Source organism: Rhinichthys klamathensis, unplaced genomic scaffold (genome assembly GCF_029890125.1).
Source record: "Rhinichthys klamathensis goyatoka isolate OS25496 unplaced genomic scaffold, OSU_Roscu_1.1 h1tg000006l_1, whole genome shotgun sequence".
Classification (NCBI taxonomy): Eukaryota; Metazoa; Chordata; class Actinopteri; order Cypriniformes; family Leuciscidae; genus Rhinichthys; species Rhinichthys klamathensis.
In genome coordinates, this window is record NW_026606559.1 from 1,124,773 (window position 1) to 1,146,699 (window position 21,927).

At 37.2% G+C, this 21,927-nt stretch overlaps 1 protein-coding gene across 2 annotated transcripts in view; it reads right to left on the reverse strand.

Annotated features, from left to right (window-relative positions):
• Positions 1–1,192: 1,192 nt before the first annotated feature.
• Positions 1,193–21,927, reverse strand: part of plekhf2 (pleckstrin homology domain containing, family F (with FYVE domain) member 2) — a 218,134-nt gene continuing 197,399 nt past the window's right edge. For both annotated transcript variants that reach the window (XM_056257169.1, XM_056257161.1), the window contains exon 2: positions 1,193–2,040. In XM_056257169.1, coding sequence (XP_056113144.1) covers positions 1,292–2,029 — 738 coding nt within the window. In that variant the 5' untranslated portion in view covers positions 2,030–2,040 and the 3' untranslated portion in view covers positions 1,193–1,291. The remainder of the gene's footprint in view (positions 2,041–21,927) is intronic.

Sequence of the window (21,927 nt, forward strand, 5' to 3'; positions counted from 1 at the left end):
CGTTGATGAAATATACTACTGCATTTCTTTAAGAGTCCAACGCCACTATACCACTGTATAAAACACCACTTTGGAAAGATGTTAGTGCCGTTTTTATTGTGTTGAACAGCCAATTTAAAAAAAACAAAAGGTGGCTGTGTGGCTGTCACTTCCGCATAATGCTTTCGATTCCCGTTCAAAATCTGTAGGATTTACCGTCAAGGCCTGACATATGACCTTGCTAACATAAAGACCCCAATTAGAGAGGGCTTGGAGAGCGCGTCCTTCGCCTTAGTGAAGTGCGATCCCTGCGAGCTGCATGTTAGCGTGTATATTTCTATAGAGTTGAAGTCAGGGCAGGAGAGAGACACCAGCGTAGTTCAGGACATGTGGAGTACAGATGCAAGATACTAGAATCATGGGTCTAAAAGCTATTTGGACTGAGATAACAATAATTTGAACTGTACTCAACTGAAACTGACAGTCTAGTTTTGATCAGAACTAGTCATATGGTCATTGAATGGTACCCTGTGTGCCTCTAAACAGGATATGTCATGTGGTGTGGTATCGAAAGGCGGCAGGTGTCTGAAAGTAAAAAAAAAAATTGACCCAAGTCAAACTGTAGTCTAAATATTTTCTCACTTCCAGGATCTACTTCCTGAGGATAAATAAGGCACTGAGGCAGTGACGACCTTGTCAGATGATGAATTATGCAATAGACTTCCTACACCACAGCATTATATACACATTTACAAGCTTAGTAGCATCTATCTGATTTGTCATTTGCAATTACTAGAAACTGACTAAAGTGAGAAACAGAAGACTTTCACCCAAACACACTTTCATGGTTTGTTAGTGGTTAGTTGTTCAAAGCATTAAATGCAGCTCCTTGTTTAAAACCTAGTTATAATGCACTACATAGTTTCACCTGAGGGAATGTATGTCTAGTAACAGCCCGCAATCACATTAGCCAACATTCTCTGTTCCAGGGGATAGCAGCATAGTAGCAGAGTGAATAAAGTAGCAAAAAGGTAGAAACGAGTTCAAATAAAGTTGATGAAAGAGCACCATAACCAAGAAATACATCTATATGAAAAATGGTCTATAGAGTGAAACAAGTGTGAAAGTAGAGCGAGCAGGCAAGTAGTGTTCATGAATACGCAGGAACATTTCCCATCAAACCTTTTGATCACATGCGCAGGGCCTTTAATTGTTTTTGCCACAGGAACCTTTGCAAACCCTGAATGAAAATTAGCGAGACTAAAATATCAAGATATGATCTGTAAATTGTCAGTATTCCTAAAAGTGACCCTTAGTCACTGCTGTCGTCTTCATCGTCGTCGTCCGACATGTTGTTGCTGGAAAACTCCAAACCATGCCGGCTGTCCGAGTGGGAGGGAAGGGTGGCGCCTGTGGAGAGCTGCTTGTAACAGAACTCGCACACACGCACTGGTTTGGACGACTGACTGGGCAGCAGGAACTTCTTCTCTGAACAGGGGCCGCACACGACGAAGCCGCACTTCCGGCAGTGGTGGCGGCGGTTGACGGGGGTGAACTTCATCTTCTGGCAGCGCATGCACACGGTCGCTTCCGAGTCGGGCACCCAGACCGCTGCGTGCTCGCCGGTGGGAGATTTCCCGCTTTTTTCCAGCAGGTCCGAAACACACTTGCTGATGTGGCTCATCCACTCGGACTTCTCTGTTGCTGTTGCAGCATAGACGGCGAAGGATTTGGTGGGCGTTTTAATGAGCCAGCCATTGCGTAGTTCGCCCTCATCCTCCACAGTGTCTATGGTGACGCTCTCCAGAGGGATGATGTGCTGCTTATTGTATTTCTTCTTCAGGATGACGATGTTGCCGTACACCAGGATGTCATTGAAGAGGAAGAACTGCCGGGCTTTGGGCTTTTTGCGGCACAGCTTTGTGAGAACACCCTCCCCGATGAGCACTCGGCCTGGGATGGCCAGCGGTTGACCTGCAGTGCCAAAGCATGCTTCCACAAACCCGATGCGCTTAGAGTTGGCCTCACTGTTCGCCAAGCGGTCCACCATCTTTCAGACGCCTGGGAAAGAGAAATAGAAAAATAAAGGGTTATAATAGGAGCAGGAACAGAAAGTGATTATAATGACTCTTATCATGACAATATATCAGCACACATAAGAGATAATACCAGGTAAGGCAAGAACATTTCTGGTTAATCAAATCTTAACCAATGCTTTGTGGCTTTTAAATAATTCCCTGAAACGTCTCACTGTTGAGAGATCAAATCAGCGGCTACTTGTATAAATGCAAATGCTTTTTTTTTATATACACAAAGAGGTCCAAAACTCTGACACCACTAGTTAAAATGTCAATATTCCTTTTCTTAAATCAATTATTATCGATAAATAGTTCAAATAAAATCAACAACTAATTTGATTATCAATTAATCGGATCTGCACTCTGTGCTCTGAAACTATCAGCCAGTCATTTCGCTTCGTTTACAGTAGTGAATATCCCATTTCTATGGACAAAATGATATGGAATATGGGATATGGAAAATATTGGAGGACAGAGTGAGCTGCTGCGAGAAAGGTAGGCTATATGATCCAAGTTGTTGCTTTATATTTATAAGCGCTTCAAACAAAAGCATGTTATTAAATGTTGTCTAACAGCATTTCCCACTGCTCATTAGAAGTCCTGGAAACAATCAAATTTTTCTGAGAATTATTAGGCTATAAATTAATTGTACAAAAACCCTCCAGGTCTAAACTTTTAATTGCCAAACATCTATTTATTTGAGGGAAAATAATTTAGTTTAAATGGTGAGAATTCTTTGAAATATTTAGGGGTTCATAATTCATATACCCAAAGATATCAACACGGTTAGTCTAATTGTTTGAATGTCTTGTTTTTTTGACCGCGGGTAACATGTTTGTACCCAAAAAGTAAATCAGATGTCAAGTGGTTAACATGGCATAATCATAAAAAGAGCTTTGTTTGTAGTTACAGTAATACAGAATTTTCTCCACAGACAATACATTTTAAAATTAATTGTATGCCATTTAGCAACACAAGTCATCCAGCTTTTATTAACATAATATTCTAATATTGATCTAGCTTAGTGCAATGTCGCACACCAGCCACAGAGCGAACACACAGAGTAACGTTATAACATAACTTTCAACACACTCAAACGTATTTTAATATGATTGTTTTGACTAAGTAAAACAGTGCTGTGTGTAGTGTAACAAGTGCTGGGGGGTATGACCAAAAATTTGTATCACTGTATTTTTCTAAATTATACCGGTTTCACGGTATACGACGCATTTTATTTTTTTTAAACCACATTTTCTACTGATTAAGAGAGGAAATACTGCAGTAGATTGACTTAGAATGTCCTGTTTTACTGTTACAATTACCACACTAGTATTAAAGGAACACGCCGACTTTTTGGGACTTTAGCTTATTCACCGTATCCCCCCGAGTTAGATAAGTCCTACATACCCTTTTCATCTCTGTGTGTGCTGTAACTGTCTGACGCAGCCACCGCTAGCCTAGCTTAGCACAAAGACTGGAGGTAAACGGCTCCAGCTAGCATACTGCTCCCAATAAGTGACAAAAACGCCAACGTTTGCCTATTTGCACTACCGTTCAAAAGTTTGGGGTCGGTACGATTTTAAATACTTTTAAAAGAATTCTCTTCTGCTAACCATGGCTGCGCTTATTTGATTAAAAATACAACAAAAATCAGTTATAGTATTAAATATTATTCCAGTGTAAATCAGCTGTTTTCTGTGTGAATATATGGTAAAGTGTAATTTATTCCTGTGATCAAAGCTGAATTTTCAGCATCACCAGTGTCAGTGTCTTCAGTGTCAAATGATCCTTCACAAATCAGTATAATATGAGGATTTGATGCTCAAGAAACATTTATTATTATTATGTTGAAACAGTTGTTGGTCTGTCAGTTGTACAGTTTTTTTTTTTTTTTTAGGATTCTTTGATGAATAGGAAGTTCAAAAGAACAGCATTTGTTTGAAATAGAATCTTTTGTAACATTATACATGTCTTTACTGTCCTTGATAAATAAAAGTATTGATTTCTTTCCTCCAAAAAATAAAAATAAAATTCTCACTGACCCCAAACTTTTGAACGGTAGTGTACATGTTGTGATTTGTATATAGCCATTTACTTCCAGTCTTTGTGCAAAGCTAGGCTAGCGGTGGGTGCGTCAGACAGAGTTGCGGCACGCACGGAGATGAAATGGGTATGTATGGACTTATCGAACTCTGTGGGATACGGTGAATAAGCTAAAGTCCCAAAAAGTCGGCGTGTTCCTTTAATACAGGTTTGCAAGGCCCCACAAAATGATGCAACGAGGTGCCAGTAGAGGCACTTTAGGAGCAGCAGAAATAGCGGTTTCCCCAGTAACGGCTGAACACAAAGCAGCGCAGTGCTCATAAACGCTGCTTTATCAGGAAAGATAAAGAAAGATTCAAATAACATCAAAACTTTTCTAAAGACAGTCAGTTTCCTTCAAAGATACATTCATATAAAAACACTCACGCGTTACGCCGCATTTTGACTGATATCGTTTAATAAACATGAGCACTGCACGTTTCAAAGCCTTCTGGAAAATATATTTGTGGCGGGCAGTGTTGTGAACCAATGTTTGGGAAACACTGTTTGACCACTATCAATTACAGTTTAACCTATCCATCTTCACCGTCACACTTAGTAACACATACAGCTGTGCCCTCACCACAGTGCAACAGTGAAAAGGGACCCCTCTCAAACAGTGTCACGCCGCGTTCCGATCGTTGTTCAAGTGACATACACCGTATTGCGCTATATTAAAAATTCATATCATAAAAAAAATCAACACCGGTATTATTCTACATGAACTGGTATACAGCCCAGCACTAAGTGTAACCCCACAATTTTAAATCTTCAAATAAACTGACCTGTATGAGTAAATCAGCAATTGTGGCTATTTTGCGGTGAATTTAAGTGATTAAACGTAACTGTAACAAAAGTCAGGTTCAAATAAGAAGGAAGCGGATATTAAACAACTTTATTCGTAAAATAAACAACAAAATGAAAGGAGCAGCAGCGGCCGATTGCAGCATACAAGCAAAATAAAAACAGCAACGAAAAATGCCCTAGGCTCTCTGCCCCGCCTGCTTCATACCACAATAAAACTTTAGCTCATCCATGAACATGATTTCTCCCTGAGTCCCGTCGGATTGCTTTCGATCGGCTGTGGAGGCAAAGACAACAACTCCCATGATTCCCCGTTCATTCAAGCCATCTTCAAGATACGCCTTAGTTATAGTTTTAAATATGTGACCTCTAGCGGTGAAACTTACATACTGTGCCTTTAATAGACCTCCAATACAAGCTATAATGGCAGATGATCATTTGACCAAAATATATGGGAATTTAATTCATTGACAAGTAACTTAGTAAAGATCTGGCAAGATCAATCAAGAAGAATTTATTATGTATAATAATTTTCAGATTTTAAATCAAAAAATAATCTACAGATTAATTGATTATCAAAATAATTGTTGGTTGCAGCTAGGGATGTGCTTTTGTCAATTTTTCATTTCGAGTACTGATCTCAAAAACGAGTACTAAGGGGTGGGGTTTGTGTGGGAGGGCGGGGCATGTATGAAAGTATGACAAGAAAAATAACTGCCAGATTATCAATAATGCATCAATGTTTTTGAAAAAGAAACAACTAAAAGGAATAGCTGTATGAGGTGAAGCTGAAGAGTACCACTAACCTGAAGCCGTTTCTATGCGACATCCTATATGAGTTTCATCAGATAATGTAACATTACAACTTGTATCTGCACAAGAGGACCCAAATGTAAGTCAACTTGAACTAAGTTAAGTGTTACTCCCGTTGTGGATGCACTCTTGCCGTAATAACAAAACTGAAACACGGGCAACTAAAGCAAAAATAATTTACAACAGTGTTCTCCTTATAAGGTTATGTGGCAGATTGGCGGTGCACATCTTGCACTTAACTGTATTTTCATGATCAAAATGATTCCAGGCATCACTGTGCAATTTCAAATCCATAGTTTTACTTTATTTTGCCAGTCTGGACTGCATGCTACTATAACCAATCAGAGAAAATGTAATATTACTCGTGCACATCCCCAGTTGTAGCCCTAGTCTCTTACATCATCACAAGAAAGACAAGTCTGTTCAAAGGAGATGTGCGTTCCTACAGAACAATACATCATTGTGGACTTTTTTGTTGTTGTTGTTGTTGTTGGAATAGCCTTCAATCTGCAGATTTTTTGATGGAGAGAATGGGTCAATAATATGTATAAATGACAAGCTTTTACAATAAAATGGTAAATATAAAATTAATTTAAACAGATTATCAAAATAGTTCTTATTTGCAGCTCTAATAGTAATCCTCCGATAAATCGAAACCAACTCAAACTGCATCTTTTTGATCAATACATTATAACAGAGTATCCTTTAACAGCGCAAGAGAGAAACAGAGCTACATGAGCTATTCAAGGTAGGACAACAGGATCTGATCATTCTCACATTACATCCTGTCTGTCCACCTCTTCAGTCGCATCTGTGCGGGTCTAAGAAATGAACTAAACCAGTTTTAAAAAAACAACATGTGCCAGAAAATGACAAACACCTCAAAGCTACTGATTCATTTAATAAGCAGGTGCTAAAAACAAGTCAGTGTGTAATACTGTAGTGTCACCCTTGTTTATTCACTCGCCTTTGGACGTAAACAAATTACATAATCCAAAGCTTCTTCAGATGGCAGAGCAGATCATGACAATCGCGCACTGGTTTAGTGTTATGCAAATGATACCAATCACATCTTTGATTTTACATAATTTCTTCTTTGTGAATTAAATTTTTTTTTAATCGAACCGGGTATCGCCCGGTTTCCAAGATACAGGGTGTTTGAAAATGGAGAATCTGAGGTCTGTATGAGGGTCATTGTAAAGCTTGGTGAGCTCATAAGTCACATGAGATTTTCATAAAATCAGTTAAACGCTGGGGGATTAAGAGACCAGAAAATAGTACTGGGCGTATTTCCATTATGCATTGCCATGGATAAGGTAAACCCCAGTTTTGGTTCTGTTATGACTATCATATTGTAATCTGATGATATGGCACACAAAATGAGCCTCAACCAAGAGAGGAACACCATGACATTTAATACATCCTACACGTTGACCTCAACGTTGAAAAACCAAGCTTGCCCATGTACAACTTCACACTTCATGCACAAACCACATATTAATCTAATGCAATCTTCTCCCTGAGCAGGAAATATCACCACACAGCTAACCTTCCCCATCTATTTTTTACAAGTGATAGACCAAATACTATTTTTTTTTTTTGATTATGTACATTGGCTGATAACTGGCTTGGCGAATAAACAGCAACTTGACTTGCCCTTGAATTTGAATTTTAAGAAAATAACGTGAATTTTAAGAAAATATCATTTTAAGAGGTGTTTAAAAGGATAATCCATTCAAAAATGAAAGCTGCACGCCATCATTTACTCACCCCCATGTTTAAAACCCATGTTTTATAACACACATGATTTTTTGTCCATACAATGAATGTTAAGGAGGTCAAAAACAACTTTGGACCCCAGTGACTTTAAACGCAAGGACAAAAATGACTAAAATATTCTACAAAAAAAGAAGAAAGTCATATAGATTTGGGACAACATGAAGTGATTAAATTATGACAGGGTGAACTATCCCTTTAATGTCAGCAAATTACATCATATTAGACAATATCTCACCCAATATCGTCCCAAAAGGACGTGGCACTAGAACAGAATGCATAGATCTCAAGACACTTTTAAAGGTTAGACTATTTTTAACATAAGTGTCTTAAAAATGGTGGGATGTTCAAATAACTGCACAAGACATGATGCAACAGCCAAAGACGATTGACTTAAAAGATGCAACTGTTCCAAGAAGGTTTTACTGCAACTCCCAAATTCATTAGTCAGTTGTAGAACAACTAATCAAGCATTAACAATTTGTGCTGTTTACTTCCACAGGACACACAATGGTTGTCCAACAAACAGTTGACTTATGGGTTAGACCAGAGAGGAAAAGACAAAAATGTGTCACACCATCTTCAACATGGACACTCAGAGGAGCTCAGCATGCATTTTAAAGTAACGTGATGGGCAGTAGAGAAGCTCTGAGTGCCTGAAACTCAGTGAAAGGACACCGCTGCCTCCTACACAACAGCACTTTCCTGACTCACTTCCTCCTTTCTAATGAAAATGAAAACTACTGCCAAGTTACTACACACATGCTGTGGGCAATACTACATGTTTAGAATAGCCAAATATATTGCAGTTACAACCATTTTAATTTCCACAGCAAAAACCAGTGATGTTTTGAGCATTATTTATTTGTGTTTTACATATGTCTGCATATTATCAACATACTAACCTATCAAAAGTCAGTAAATATTGTACTACAATGCCATAGACAAATACATAAACATTCTAGAGAATTAGAGACCACGTACCATAATGACATTTTTTTTTAATTTACCTGGATCAAAGAAAAATGTAGACCTTGTAGACAAAACCTAACACTAAAATGCCTTTTCACTTGTGAAAATCTAGTTTCAATGTTTTTAAAAGTATAGTAATTAATGTTTTTCCAAACATGTATGACTTTCTTTCTTCTACAAAGGAATAAAGACATTTTTGGTCCATACACTACACACAACTTTGAACTCCACTGACTTTCATGGTATGGACAATATTGATCTTTTGTGTTCCACAGAGAAAAAAAAAATGGCAAAAAAAACGTGTCGTGCTGCAAACACCCACTCTTTTCAGAGGCTTCCCTAAACCAGCGTCTGGTTTAAAACCGAGAAGCACAGAGCGTCTTATTAGCTGCCTTGTAAAAGGTTTGCTCTCGTGTTGCTGAGTGACATAAAGGTCAATGATGAACACTTAGCAACTCTTAGCAATGGCACATTAAGCAGCTAAAGCTTCTTTCTTTCAGGCATTTGCGAGCGACGCCCTCTTGCCAGCAAATGAGAATATCAAGCAGATAAACTCTTCATCTACATATACAAAGAAATAATAACATATCAGGAATGAGAATTGCTGTGTAAAGCCTAATTTGACCTGAAATCAGCCTCTGAAAAACTGCAACAGAAATGCATACTGCACAAAAAAAAGGCACGTTCCAATGTCAAATCCTCAGATGAACAACATACCATTTGTGTAAGACACTATACGCTCTATATTTTTAGATATCTAATACTATTTAACATCAAGTTAAAAAAAAAAACCCACCTGGGTTGTTTTACATGTCAGTCAGATGGTCTCCTGTTTTGAGTGGGCAGTTATTGGCCAAGCTGTTAGGCCTATAATATTATTAACACTAAATTTGAATGTATTGCACTTTTTGCAAAGATCAATTAATACAAACAAGCTTGAAAGTGCATATTAAGGCCTCGACATACTCGCAGCAAAACTATCACTTTTCTGGAAAGTGTGCTTTGGCAAACTGCTCTGAACTCGCAAAACAAACTCCAAAAAAAAAAACTCCTTTGTTTTGGCGTGTTTTGTTCAAAATGACATCACACCAATTCGTTCTTCGATTTTGCTTTAAGTATATCAGAGAATTGAATCACTGTAGCCTCTCAAAGCACAAAAGAGAAACAGGCATATTTACAGTCTGCTTCACTAGATTGCTCAAATGCTTATTTCCATTGCTGAAACATACGAGTCTGTCGATTAAGTCCCTGACCGAATTTGCTTCGATGTCCTGCTGGCAATGACTAAGTGAATCTGATCTGGAAGAGAAGCCTGGAAGGCTTACTCTGGACATGCAGGCCATGTAGAGAGATGTCATCCTAATTCTGCCAGCCTTCATGACAAAGGCTGATGGATGGGTGTCTCCATAATTAGACTCTCTCTGCTATGACTCACTAAAGCATTAGCCACAGCATCTATTTCACTCAGTTCACAAACCCTGCAAAAAGCTCATTTATCATTCAACAGCCAGGAACCAAAGAGAATGTTTATCAAGCTATGTCCAATCAAATATGTGCAATATATAAAATTAGGTTTACTGACCCTTTTTAACAATTGAATGTGTCCTTGCTGATTTTTATTTGTTGTAGTCATGTTAGTTATAATAACTGTTACACAAATATAGTGTTTGTCATGTGTTTTTCCTCCATTTCACACAGTCGCCTTGCAGTACATCAGCTGCTATGTGGAAAAGCGCATCTTGGCACTTTCAGACTTTTGTATGTGAGATCAGAGACAGCTGCAGGTGGGAGAGGAGCAGCAGGTGCGGACCAGACCTCTTTCTTTCTCTGCAGAACGCTAATTTTGCAGGTCTAACAGCCAGCACCTGGCCCTCCAGAAGCCAAGCAACTTGATAGTCCATCTGCCGGAGGAAAGCAGGAGCTGTCAATCACACCAATCAACAGGAAAAACAAAGCACAAATGGTCTCTAATAGGCATTAACTGCTTTCTTGACGCAGATTTATGTGATTATGAGTGCTGTGAGACAGTACTCTCACCTTAGTGGCAAATCACAATGGTGTGTTGAGGATGAAATGACACATATTAGCAGGTATGTATCAGGAAGGTGACATATGGGAATGCGATGAAAGAGGTGGTAAAAGAAGATTACATTCTAACAGCTCGGACAGCTGAAAGCTCAGACTACACCAATTAATTAATGACGTGCTTAGTTTCCATGTTTATCCAAGCACGTCTGGTGCATACTAACAGCAATAAAATGATTCATAAAAAAAAAAACACTAATAGCCTTACATAATAAATATAGACGCACTGATATTTATAAGATGATTGCTGATTAAAACCATCAGCATATTATTGGCCATACTATTGCTAATGTGACATGATTAAAGTGTTTTTGTACATTACAAAGTGAAAATGCTGGATGATGCAACATGCCAATGCAAACATTTTTTATGTTTAATATACATGCAGCGTGGGATTTTCATCCAGTGATATTTCACTTTAAGTGGGGCTACCAAGCACAACGAAATAGAAACCAAGTGATCGAAAATGTCGAATGTTTTATTGCATCACACCTAGGACACGGTTGTGACTGGTATAGACACAGACACTTTTACAGATAAATAATAAAATGCCACAAGACAAGAAAAAAACAGCCTAAAAACTATACAAACAAAAACTGCATTATCAAGCGCTTCATAAAGCTGGAATTTATGACAGAGCTGCTATTTGGAAACTATGTGCCTCCAAGGCCAACAAAAAAGCACAAAACCTAAAACCTTGAGAAATAGTAGTAAAATGTTCAAATAAGTCTTACTTACAAAACAATACTATTTCCAAAATAAAGATGGGTTTACATTTAAAAAGCCAAAGAATCCCTCCAACTCACAATGTCTGCTGCCAGCTGTTTGGATAAATTTGTTATCGCATGGACCAGTGTAATTCAAATGTCGGGTGGACATAATTGCGCCATTTAAAATGACAGATTAAAGTGTGCAGCGCGTCAAAACAACGGAGTGGTTAACACCACAAGCACTCAAGGTTGTTTATGGTAATGATCTTCCGGAGCTATATCTTTAATATTATCATCTAGAGCCAAAAGTGCTTCATTCAAGCCCTTTCCACTCCGCGTGCATTGCCTCTCTCTCTCCCTCGCTAAAAACGTAAAGCGCCACATTTAGAGCTGCAGATGACGTGGTTATTTTAACAACAGAAGCAGAAACACAATGAGCAGCAAAATAGATATAGTCTAGCAGGAGAAATAGGTTCCCATGTACCCGTTTGGGATTTTTTTGTAACCTGTTTTTTTGGGACCCTAATGGTGTCCAGTTAAGAATGGTTGATGTTGCCGAGGTCAATTAATGTCCCATGGGGTTCGTTTGGCGGCCATCTTGAAGTGATGTCAGCGCTAGGGGCGAAAAACCACACAACATACAAATTAACCCACTTTTTAATATAATTCTGACACCAGGAATCTAATGGAAAGGTCACTGACATGGTACAACCACTCTTTATTGGTGAAAAACAGGCAAATAACTAGGGCTGGGTATTGACACAAATTTCACAATTCGATTCGATTTCGATTCACAAGCTTGCAATTCGATTTGATTCCGATTCGAATCGATTCAATATTGATTATTTTGTATATCAGGTACAATTCATGGCAAATTTTCTCAAGGAAAACAAATCTCTTAACTAATGCTGTAGGCCTAAACTATGGGAGTCAGTTGTAGCCTATAGGCTTCATTAGCCTACTATAATATTGAAGGTAAAAAAACACTTAAATTACACTTTTATTTATTTTTATAATAATAAAGTTATATGAAATATAAACATTTAAATGGTGGCGGTCATAAAAACTTGCCAGATTTATTCAAACATGCATTAAATATTGAAGAACATTAGAAATTATAATGAATATGTAATACGGTGCATATATTTAGCAAAATGCTCCTCTATAGAGTTAATTTTTTCTAGCTGACTAACGAGTTTATGGTCACATATGGTTTGGTTACATGACATTGTTTACAAGCTGTTTTAGTAACGTCTTTCCACAGTTGAAACACTGATTGAGCGATTCCATGTGACATGAAACGGATTTCGATAAGTTGTACTCTATCTTTTAACACACTTTCAGATGCTCATTCATGTTTATTTCGCGCTGTAACTGGTATTATTAAGGCAGAAGAGGAGATCATGTGCGCTCCGTGCTGCTGCTTCTCTTGAGCTGAGCTGAGCCAGAGCGATCTCACGCCACAGCGCCAAAACGGTATGTTTTTGAATTTCGTAAGAAAATGGACGTAATTTAAAATTTGAGACTTTATTTAGTATCAGTAGTAACAAAGCACAAAGATTATTGCGATTTATTGGATGCGCGCTACAATGTTCCATTCATTCGTCAAATGAAAACAGGATGACTAATCGATTCTTGAGATTTAAGAATCGATATCGGTTCGTAAAAATAAGAATCGATTAATATCGAGAAATCGATATTTTTTACCCAGCCCTACAAATAACACATTTTAGGCTCATAACGATGTAACTTTTGCTATTTTGTTTTTGCAATAGTTTCCTGCACTAGTCCTGTTTGTCATAGACCCATGAATGAGACGTCAAATCGTGCGTATTATTGAGGAGAGGAATGATACATCTTTTGTAAGCGATCGGGTGTACGATGTTTGCCCAGCGGGTGAAAAATTGGGCAAAAATAGACCCCAAAAAAAAACAGGTTACAAAAAATGCCAACCTATTTCACCTGCTAGACTAATACTTTCACTAAAACACTGCAGAAAACGAGAATGCAGCTAATACAATTATTTGTATCTGTTATACAGATGACTCGGACCATTTAACTAAACCAGGTTTGAGACAAGTTAACGTGTGGCGTCTTTAGAATTTCTTTTAGCATTTCATAATTAACAATGTTAGAATTTGGAAACATTTTTAGAGACGGCAAGGAAAGACAAAAATACTTTTACATTACTAGGCTACTAGTTCACTTTGTTTTATCCTCATGATTTAGATTTTTAGATTATGTATTGTTTGTTTTTAGTAGTTTATGTTGTTTTGTCTCTCTGGGCCCAAGATACTCTTTGATGACTATTTAGATTTTGTTTTCTTTTACAAAGTACTATGGCTTCCTCGATGGAAATGTATAACGGTTCCAAAAAAAAGTATTGTCTGGGCCACCGCAGGGAAGGAAATATAGAGACCGAACCTCTTGGAACTTTAATTGAAAACCCCTGGTATAGACAGCCATCTCATGAGAATCAAGTCAAATGATTTAATGATCATTGGGGATGCACCGAAATTTCAGCTATCAAAAATTCAGCCGGAACAGCAATTTTCGGTTTGACGTTTAATTAGCGCTTTCTGGTGGCATATTTTGACTATTCAGCATCTATTTTGCGATTTGCACACACAACACTACAACAGTGTAGCTGTGTGGACTCTAAGGGTAGGTTGACATTATCGATTTCTTGATGTTAATCAATACCGATATGGATTCTTAAATCTCAAGATGGATCTTTTTGTCTGTTCTGTTTTCTGTTGATGCGTGAACAAAACTTCACTTAATATTTTGTAGCACGCCTGTCATCAAAAATCACAATATGCTTTGTTACTTTTAATATGAAAAAGTTTCAACTTTCAAATGATGTCGATTTTATCATAAAATTTAAAGAATAAATCTAATTTTAGCACTATTTAATACGGAATGGCAGGTCACTCGCGGTCAAAAGCCAATCAATGTTTATATCTCATTGGAGTAAACAATTCTATTATCAAAAAGTTATTATAAAAACTGCTTTATGTGAAATAGCATTTTTTTGTTTTTTTTTGTTAAACTGTTACAATTAAAATGTACATTTCGGTGTAGCTGAAATTAGTTAAATTAATTAAGAAGTTTAATATTGTGCAATTCTACAAAAAAAGAATAATAATTTAAATACAGTTTGTTTTAGGCCAAGTTCATCCTGAATTATCATTGTTTTGGCCCAGAATTTTCATTTCGGTGCATCACTAATGATCATATAAAGGACAGTTCCCAAGACCAGATGCATCATATGCAGCAAATACTATTCTCAAGGATGATATTCAAGGATGACAGACATACGTAAAAAAAAAAAAAAATGAAGACCCACTGTCTGTCCTCTTGATGTCATGCCTGCTCACTTTTTAAAGCAAGTTGTAAATACTGTTGGTGCAGATGTGCTATTTTTTGTAAAGTTGAGTTTGAGCACTAGAATGGTCTCTGATAGCCTTAAACATGCAACAATTACTCCAATGTCAAACGCCCCAAATTCAGATACATCTGTCTAAGCAAATTTTAGACAAATCTTTAACCTACCTTTTATGGCCCAAATTTTGGAGAAAGTGTTATTTCAATTACAGGTAGGGGTGGGCGATATGAGCAAAAATTCATATCACGATATTTTTCACTGTCCGGACGATATCGATATTTTATCGTGATATGAGAAAAAAAATTGGAATCACATTTTAGTACACCTTAGTTAAATTACAGGCAAAATATGTATTTTAACAGTAGATAACTAGAAAAAGGTGAGGCATTTCATTGGACATAGACCTGAAATGTTTTGTTTTTTTATTGTGCCATTTTTTTTTCCTCAAAAAGTGCAAACGTGCAACATGAGGTAGGCCTGAATGCACTTGTTATGTCTTTCCACTTTTTGCTCGTCTTGTTATAATGAGAACCGGCAGCGAATGAAGACTTTATTGATTTCTGAGTAAGAGCCGTCTTCGGGTGTGCTCTGTCTCCGGGAATATCTGTTGTTATAGTTTTGCTTTTTTAAATTAGTTTTTATTTTAATATCGTTTTCAATTTTGCTTTAAATTTCAGTTTAGTTTTAGCTAGTTTCATTAATGGTTTTGTTAGTTTTTATTTTGCAAACACATTTCTATATAGTTTTTATTTTATTTAGTTTCAGTTTTAGTAATTATAGTTTAGCTTTAGCAGAGCGAGCAGAACACTTCCAGTGTAGACCAAAGCGAGACGTTTAATTTAAGTTTAATGTTTGCACAGATTACAGTTAACTCTTGTGCAGACATCTTAATAATAAAAATAAAATAATGGTTTGAGATTGAACAAAGCACCAAATAAATAGAACTTAAAAGTATACAAGAAAAAAACAATGAAAATTTTCATACAAACTAATTCATTAGTGTAAGGAGACAGAATAAAGGCCTACAGTTCGTACAGTATAAAACCCATTACATCTATGGAGAGTCCCCACAAAGATAGTGGACCAGTGTGTGTGTATGCGCGCGCTTATGTGTGTGTCGTGTGTATGCGCGCGCTTATGTGTGTGTCGTGTCCTGTTATTCATAGCCTAACGTTACATTGCGGGGAAATGTCTCCACGTGGATAATATTATTAGCAGTAAATGTTTTGTAAAAACAAAGATAATAATAGCAGCTTTCAGCCTTTCAACCTTCATGAAAACATGACATCTCAAACATACAGTAGCCTAGAACTTTAACGTTTTTTTGTGCTTGACGAACTTGTTTTGGTGTTGCACCCGCGTCTCGCAAATGAAACGGCATTCTAAAAATGCTGCGCTCAAGCTAAAAGTCAAACTTGCGTCTCATTACCTTGTTATTTCCCATTCCACCGAAAAAGATGCATCCTTTATGAACAGCCGCTTCGCACTAGCGATGTGTTCTACGTTACGGTCCTTCATTGAACGCGTCACAGGACAGCGGTTAATCACCTCAGCAACTTCACGCGTATGAAGCGCCAAATCAGCCATTTCCTTAAACAGCGTATTCGGTTCTGTATCGTCATTAGTGTTAACAGTTGTAAGGAGTAGGCTACCAAATTGAACAAAACAATATAACTGCAAAATTTGAATTTATGAATACGGTATCCTCGGTATCGCAAAATCCATATCATGGCACAACATAATACCGGTATTCACGTTCATACCGGTATAGCGCCCACCCCTAATTACAGGCCTTTCTTAGTACAAACCATATTTATGAAACTTTTCAATCTGGTTTCAGAAAATTACATAGTACTGAATCTGCTCTAATGAAAGTCTCAAATGACATCCTATTGGCTACAGATGACGGAAATGCTGTTGCTTTGGTCATACTTGATCTCAGCTCTGACTTTGATATGGTAGACCATAATACACTCATCTCTCGTTTAAAAAATTGTATTGGCCTCAGAGGTATCACCGAATGGTTCCGGGCCTTCTTAAGTGACTCTAAGATTTCTGTTCGTATTGGACAACACACATCCTCCACTGCTCCTTTGACTTGTGGTGTCCCTCAGGGTTCCATTCTTGCTCCAATTCTGTTCATGATATATTTGCTGCCCCTGGATTTAATCTTTCATAAATATGGGATTTCTTTTAATTTATATGCTGATGATGCTCAGTTGTATCTCCCTTTACAACCTAATGATAAACATGCAACGGGAGCTCTGATTGATTGTATTCAGGAACTTAAATTATTGTTAACAAATAATTTCTTGACATTAAGTGAAGTCAAAACTGAAGTGATTCTGTTTGGGCCTAGTGATGCTTTTAATGTCAGTATTTATGACCTTGGTTACCTAACCTAATGGGTCACCCCATGTGCAAAAAAGGCTTTCGATTTGATTCTAGTCTTAAGTTTGATAAGCATATAAATGTGGTAGTTACGTTGTGTTTTTTCCATCTACGTCGCCTAGCTAAAGTCAAATCGGTTTTTTATCTTAAAATTTTTTTTTAAAAGGATTCCATGCATTCATCACTTCCCGCTTAGACTATTGCAATTCTCTATTATGGGATTAATCGGTCATCTATATGAAGCGATTACAAATGGTCCAAAATGCATCGGCCAGGCTTCTGACTAGCTCACCTAAGTTTCAGCACATCATCCCTATCTTGATCTCCTTGCAATGGGTGCCTGTAAAATTTAGAGTGGAATTCAAAGCCTGGTTTTTAAATCATTACATAATTTCGCACCAGTCTATCTGGCCGAGATGGTGCATTCACACAAATCTTCGCAACCACTCGGATCGGGACATTTAAGAATGCTGTCCATCCCTAGGTCCAGATTAAAACACTGTGGTGATCGAGCTTTTTCTATTGCTGGTCCAACACTCTGGAACAGGCTCCCTGTAGCCATCCGAAGAGCACCGTCTCTTTTTGTTTTTGAATCTATGCTTAGATCCTATTACCTCGAACAGATTGTTAGTCTAAAATATGTTATGAAGTTGTATTTTATCCCTTTGTAAATTTTTTATTTATTTTATGTACAGGACTTTGGTCAACCCATGGTTGTTTTTAAATGTGCTTTATAAATAAATAAAGAAAGAAAAGAAAGAAATTAAATTAAAAAAATGCATTTGCAATTCAAAATGTGATTTAAAAACACAATTTGGCCCAACATTTTGGATTATTGGGATTTTTAGGATTATTATTATTACTACATAAAAATATAAGAAAATAAGAAATATCACTACTGTAATATTTTACTGAAAAATAAAAAAGTGTATTAAAGAAAAAATATTATAATTTTATTTTACAGCACAACTAAAATTGTAATACTAACATTTACAGTACAACTGTTTTAATATCCCTCAAACATTAAACCATCAATTTTATTTTCACGGAAAACTGGGAGCTCTTAAAGTTTATCTTTTGTTGGCTTTAATCAAATAAATGCATTAATTAAACTTTTAAATTGTAATCAATTGAAAATGTAACAATTAATTAAATTTTTTGGCAAACAAAGTGTTGCACTACAGAGGTTTACTGTTTAAGTTAAAATGTGGATGGAAAAGTGTGATATTCCTTAAAAATAATGTTTTCATAAATTGAATTAATATTATTACTTTGAACCAAACTTTTATTTTGGCGGGTTGGTGTACTGAAAACACCAGAAGCATCACGTGTGCTTGAGTATGTACACGAAACTGTGCTACTCATTCACACAGAGATGTGCAGAACATGCATACTTTATATTTAAATAGCAGTCTTTTGCCGTTTATTATTCACAGACACTAGTCTATATCATGATTTAATTCATTGTACAGCACTAATTTTGATTTATTCTTCCTAATTTTGCCAGATTCTGTGACATTTCGCATTATACATTAAATTTCTTTTATGACTGGATTTTACAATTCTGTCTGCAAAATCATGTGTCTCTACATGTGCTCTTAAATGTACGTTATAAGCGACCCAAACCAGGTTTCAATTAGAAGTCGGTGCTGCAGACAAAAAAATAACGTAATGGCTTGTGTGCCTGTACTTCTGGATTCGTCTCAGAGCACTATAACTCAACAAACCTGTCAAACGCACCTGTAAATCAGCAGTTTTGTGCAGTAAATGCCTGACCCTAAAGCAGCCAATAAACCATTCTGGGCAAATTAAACAGTTAAATGATGCCAACATAGTGCCTTTCAGTAAGTTAAGATATTAAGGAAGTACAGCAGAACTATTCACAGGCTGCTACACCACAGAATATTTTTATCTGTTAAAACCTTAACTACTTCAGATCTTTCGGTTTCTCCATCAGCTCAAGACACAAACAAGATCTTCAAAGAGAACTATTTCTGAGCTAGGCTACGCAAACTTTTGAGCCCACAAAATTAGATTAAGCCTGTTCAAATATACAGACATTCAGCATACACACACAAAGACTAACCATACATCCTGTCACATCAACATACCTAAATAACACACAAGTAAAACATGAGATAAGATCATAACATTGGGGACTCAGGCTTAACAGATAAAGAAAGCAGAAATTAGTAAAAATAGAATTAAAAGCACTTTGCATTCTGCAATAGGGCTGTCACTTTACGCTCGAAAATCGATTGCCCAATCGATCGGACCAACCAACACAAGTTTCGAAAACGAAAATAGGGAATCGATTTTAACCAAATATGTACACTATTAATTTTAAACGAATTAAACAAATAAAAAAGATAGATGTAACAAAACTCACAAACAAGCAGAAAAAGAAAATAAAGAATTCCAAAAGTTCAGTAGGCGTTGCGAAAGCTAAAAAAGAAAATTCCCATCAATTGTACGCGCCTATAGTTTCAATCGGCTGCTCAACGGCGATCAACCTGTGCGACATGACAGACGAGTGATAACCCCTAATAACTTGAGGAGTTCGATATGGAAGCACTTCGGGTTTTGGACTGTAGATCAAACTATGAAGGACAAAGTATTATGCAAACTGTGCAATCGTGAGTTGAAGCCTGCAGTAATGTTTTTTATTGATGTTATGGCAGTCCACTCTGCTTATTGTTTTTCGAGAATGTTGCACTCCTGTTTGTCATTATGCACGAATCTTCCCGCCAATAAATCATCAGAAATATTGCTGACTTGTGCGTCTCAGGCACCCTCTTTACGTTCGTCCTAATGCTTGTTAGTTGTCCGTGGATTGGCCTATATTTGGCGTTGAAAATGGAAACGTCTTTAGACATGGAAAATCGATTTTACAATCGATTCAATGAACACTTATGTCTCAAAAAATCAAACAGAATTTTTCACAAAAGCGACAGCCGTATTCTGCAGTATAGGTTAAAAAGTCAATGCATGGTTCTCTTGCTTTATTACTGCTAACTAGTTAGGGATGTGCACGAATATTCAAATTTTCGAATATTCGATCTGTAATTATTAATCGAAAAATAAAATACTATTCGAATTTTACTACGTTGCTTTGCTGGCCAAAATGCAGTGAATCCATGATAAATCCCAAGCACTAACTCGCAATTATAATTAAATGCACTGGGTGGCGCTGTGGAGTGTGTTAACAAGTTGTGTGTATTTGATCACATAATGTTGTCGTCTGCCTCTCAAAGTTTGGAATTACTTGAAAATGATCTTACTAAATGGAATTACTTTTGATCAAATTAATTAATTAATCTGAGTTATAATATCATCACCACAATGAGAAATCACATGAAATCCAAACAGTCGAATGAGGAAAGATAGCTGTCCATCACTGCATCACGACGGCAGGTAAAGCGCAGCTGGACACCGCGTGATCCGAGATAACTTATCTTATAGCAAAATGATTTTGAGACATATACTTCCTTTAAGTTTCGTTAAGGGAGACCGGTTTAAGAACAGAAAACGCAAAGTGCTGTTAGAAACTTAGAACACCGTTATCTTTGTGTCTCTGAAGCGTCTGTCAGCAAAGCGTCTTTTCTCACTCGAGCATAAATTGCTGGCGGCGCCCCTGCATGTGGATATTGTTTTTCTCAATATAAACGTGAAACAATATAAACACGATAATCATATGCTGACTCGAGTGTGTGTACGTTCTGTACGATATCTGGCGCAATCTGCTTTATTAGGCGTTTTTTTCCCGTTCGCGCTGCTTGAGCATTCTTTTATTAATGCTTTTGTTTTTTATATTTTTTGTTTACACATAGGCCTACTGTTTAATGTTTTCAACTAAAAGAAAACGTTAACATATATTGTAAGCTTGTTGTGTATATTGCCTAATTGTAAGCTTGTTCAGAAATGGTGACAAAAACGTTAAAAAAAAAAACCTTAAAAAATAACGTCTTTTTCGTTAAACGTCATTTAAACAAACGAATATTCGATTTTTATGAGCCCGAATATTCGAATGCAATATTTTTGAAAAATGCCCATCCCTAGTTGTCACCGTACCAAAATTTCAGTAGTCTCTGTACCAATACCAGTAAAATTTGCGGTTCTCTGTACCAATTTCGGTACCGGAGCAAAAACTGTTGAATTAACAGATATGATTGGCTACAATGCTCAACGCTTGAAAAAACAAACAAACTGTAATGTAAATAAAAACCTGTTTGCGAAGACCGTCTATCAGTGGGTACCAAATATACGAAATTCACGGGACGAATATGTGTACGTTACACCCCTAATTACTATTTAATCAAAGGAAGAAAAATTAGTTTTGTGACATAAGGTAAAGTGAGGTCAACCTCAACAATGGGCTAGGGCTGGGCTGGGCTGCGGGCAGGGCAGGGCAGGGCAGCATTCGGTACATCATGAGAGTATTGCGATACGTACCGTGGGTGGTGTATCGCGATTTTTCGGTTCGGTTTGAATATCGTTACACCCCCTAGCTACTAGCTAGTACCCTCAACTTTTCTTTAGTACCAACTAGGCTTGCTACGATAGTCGGTGTTACCGGTGTTCAGGTTTCCCACTCCGTCGATTTTATTTTATTTTTTTTATAAAATCAATCATTAAGTTCAGTTAGAGAACAGACACTATTAAACTGAACATGTCTGCTTAAAGCTGCAGTCGGCAAGTCTGGCAGATTGAGTGGACTTAGGCAAAATTCTGAATGTTTACAACTCTCATTGCCCTCCCCCACTATCAAGGGATACCCTCCCACCGCGTTCGTGCTCGTCAGTGCGTGTGCACCAGGTTATCTGTGAACGCGCCCATCTCATCAGCATCC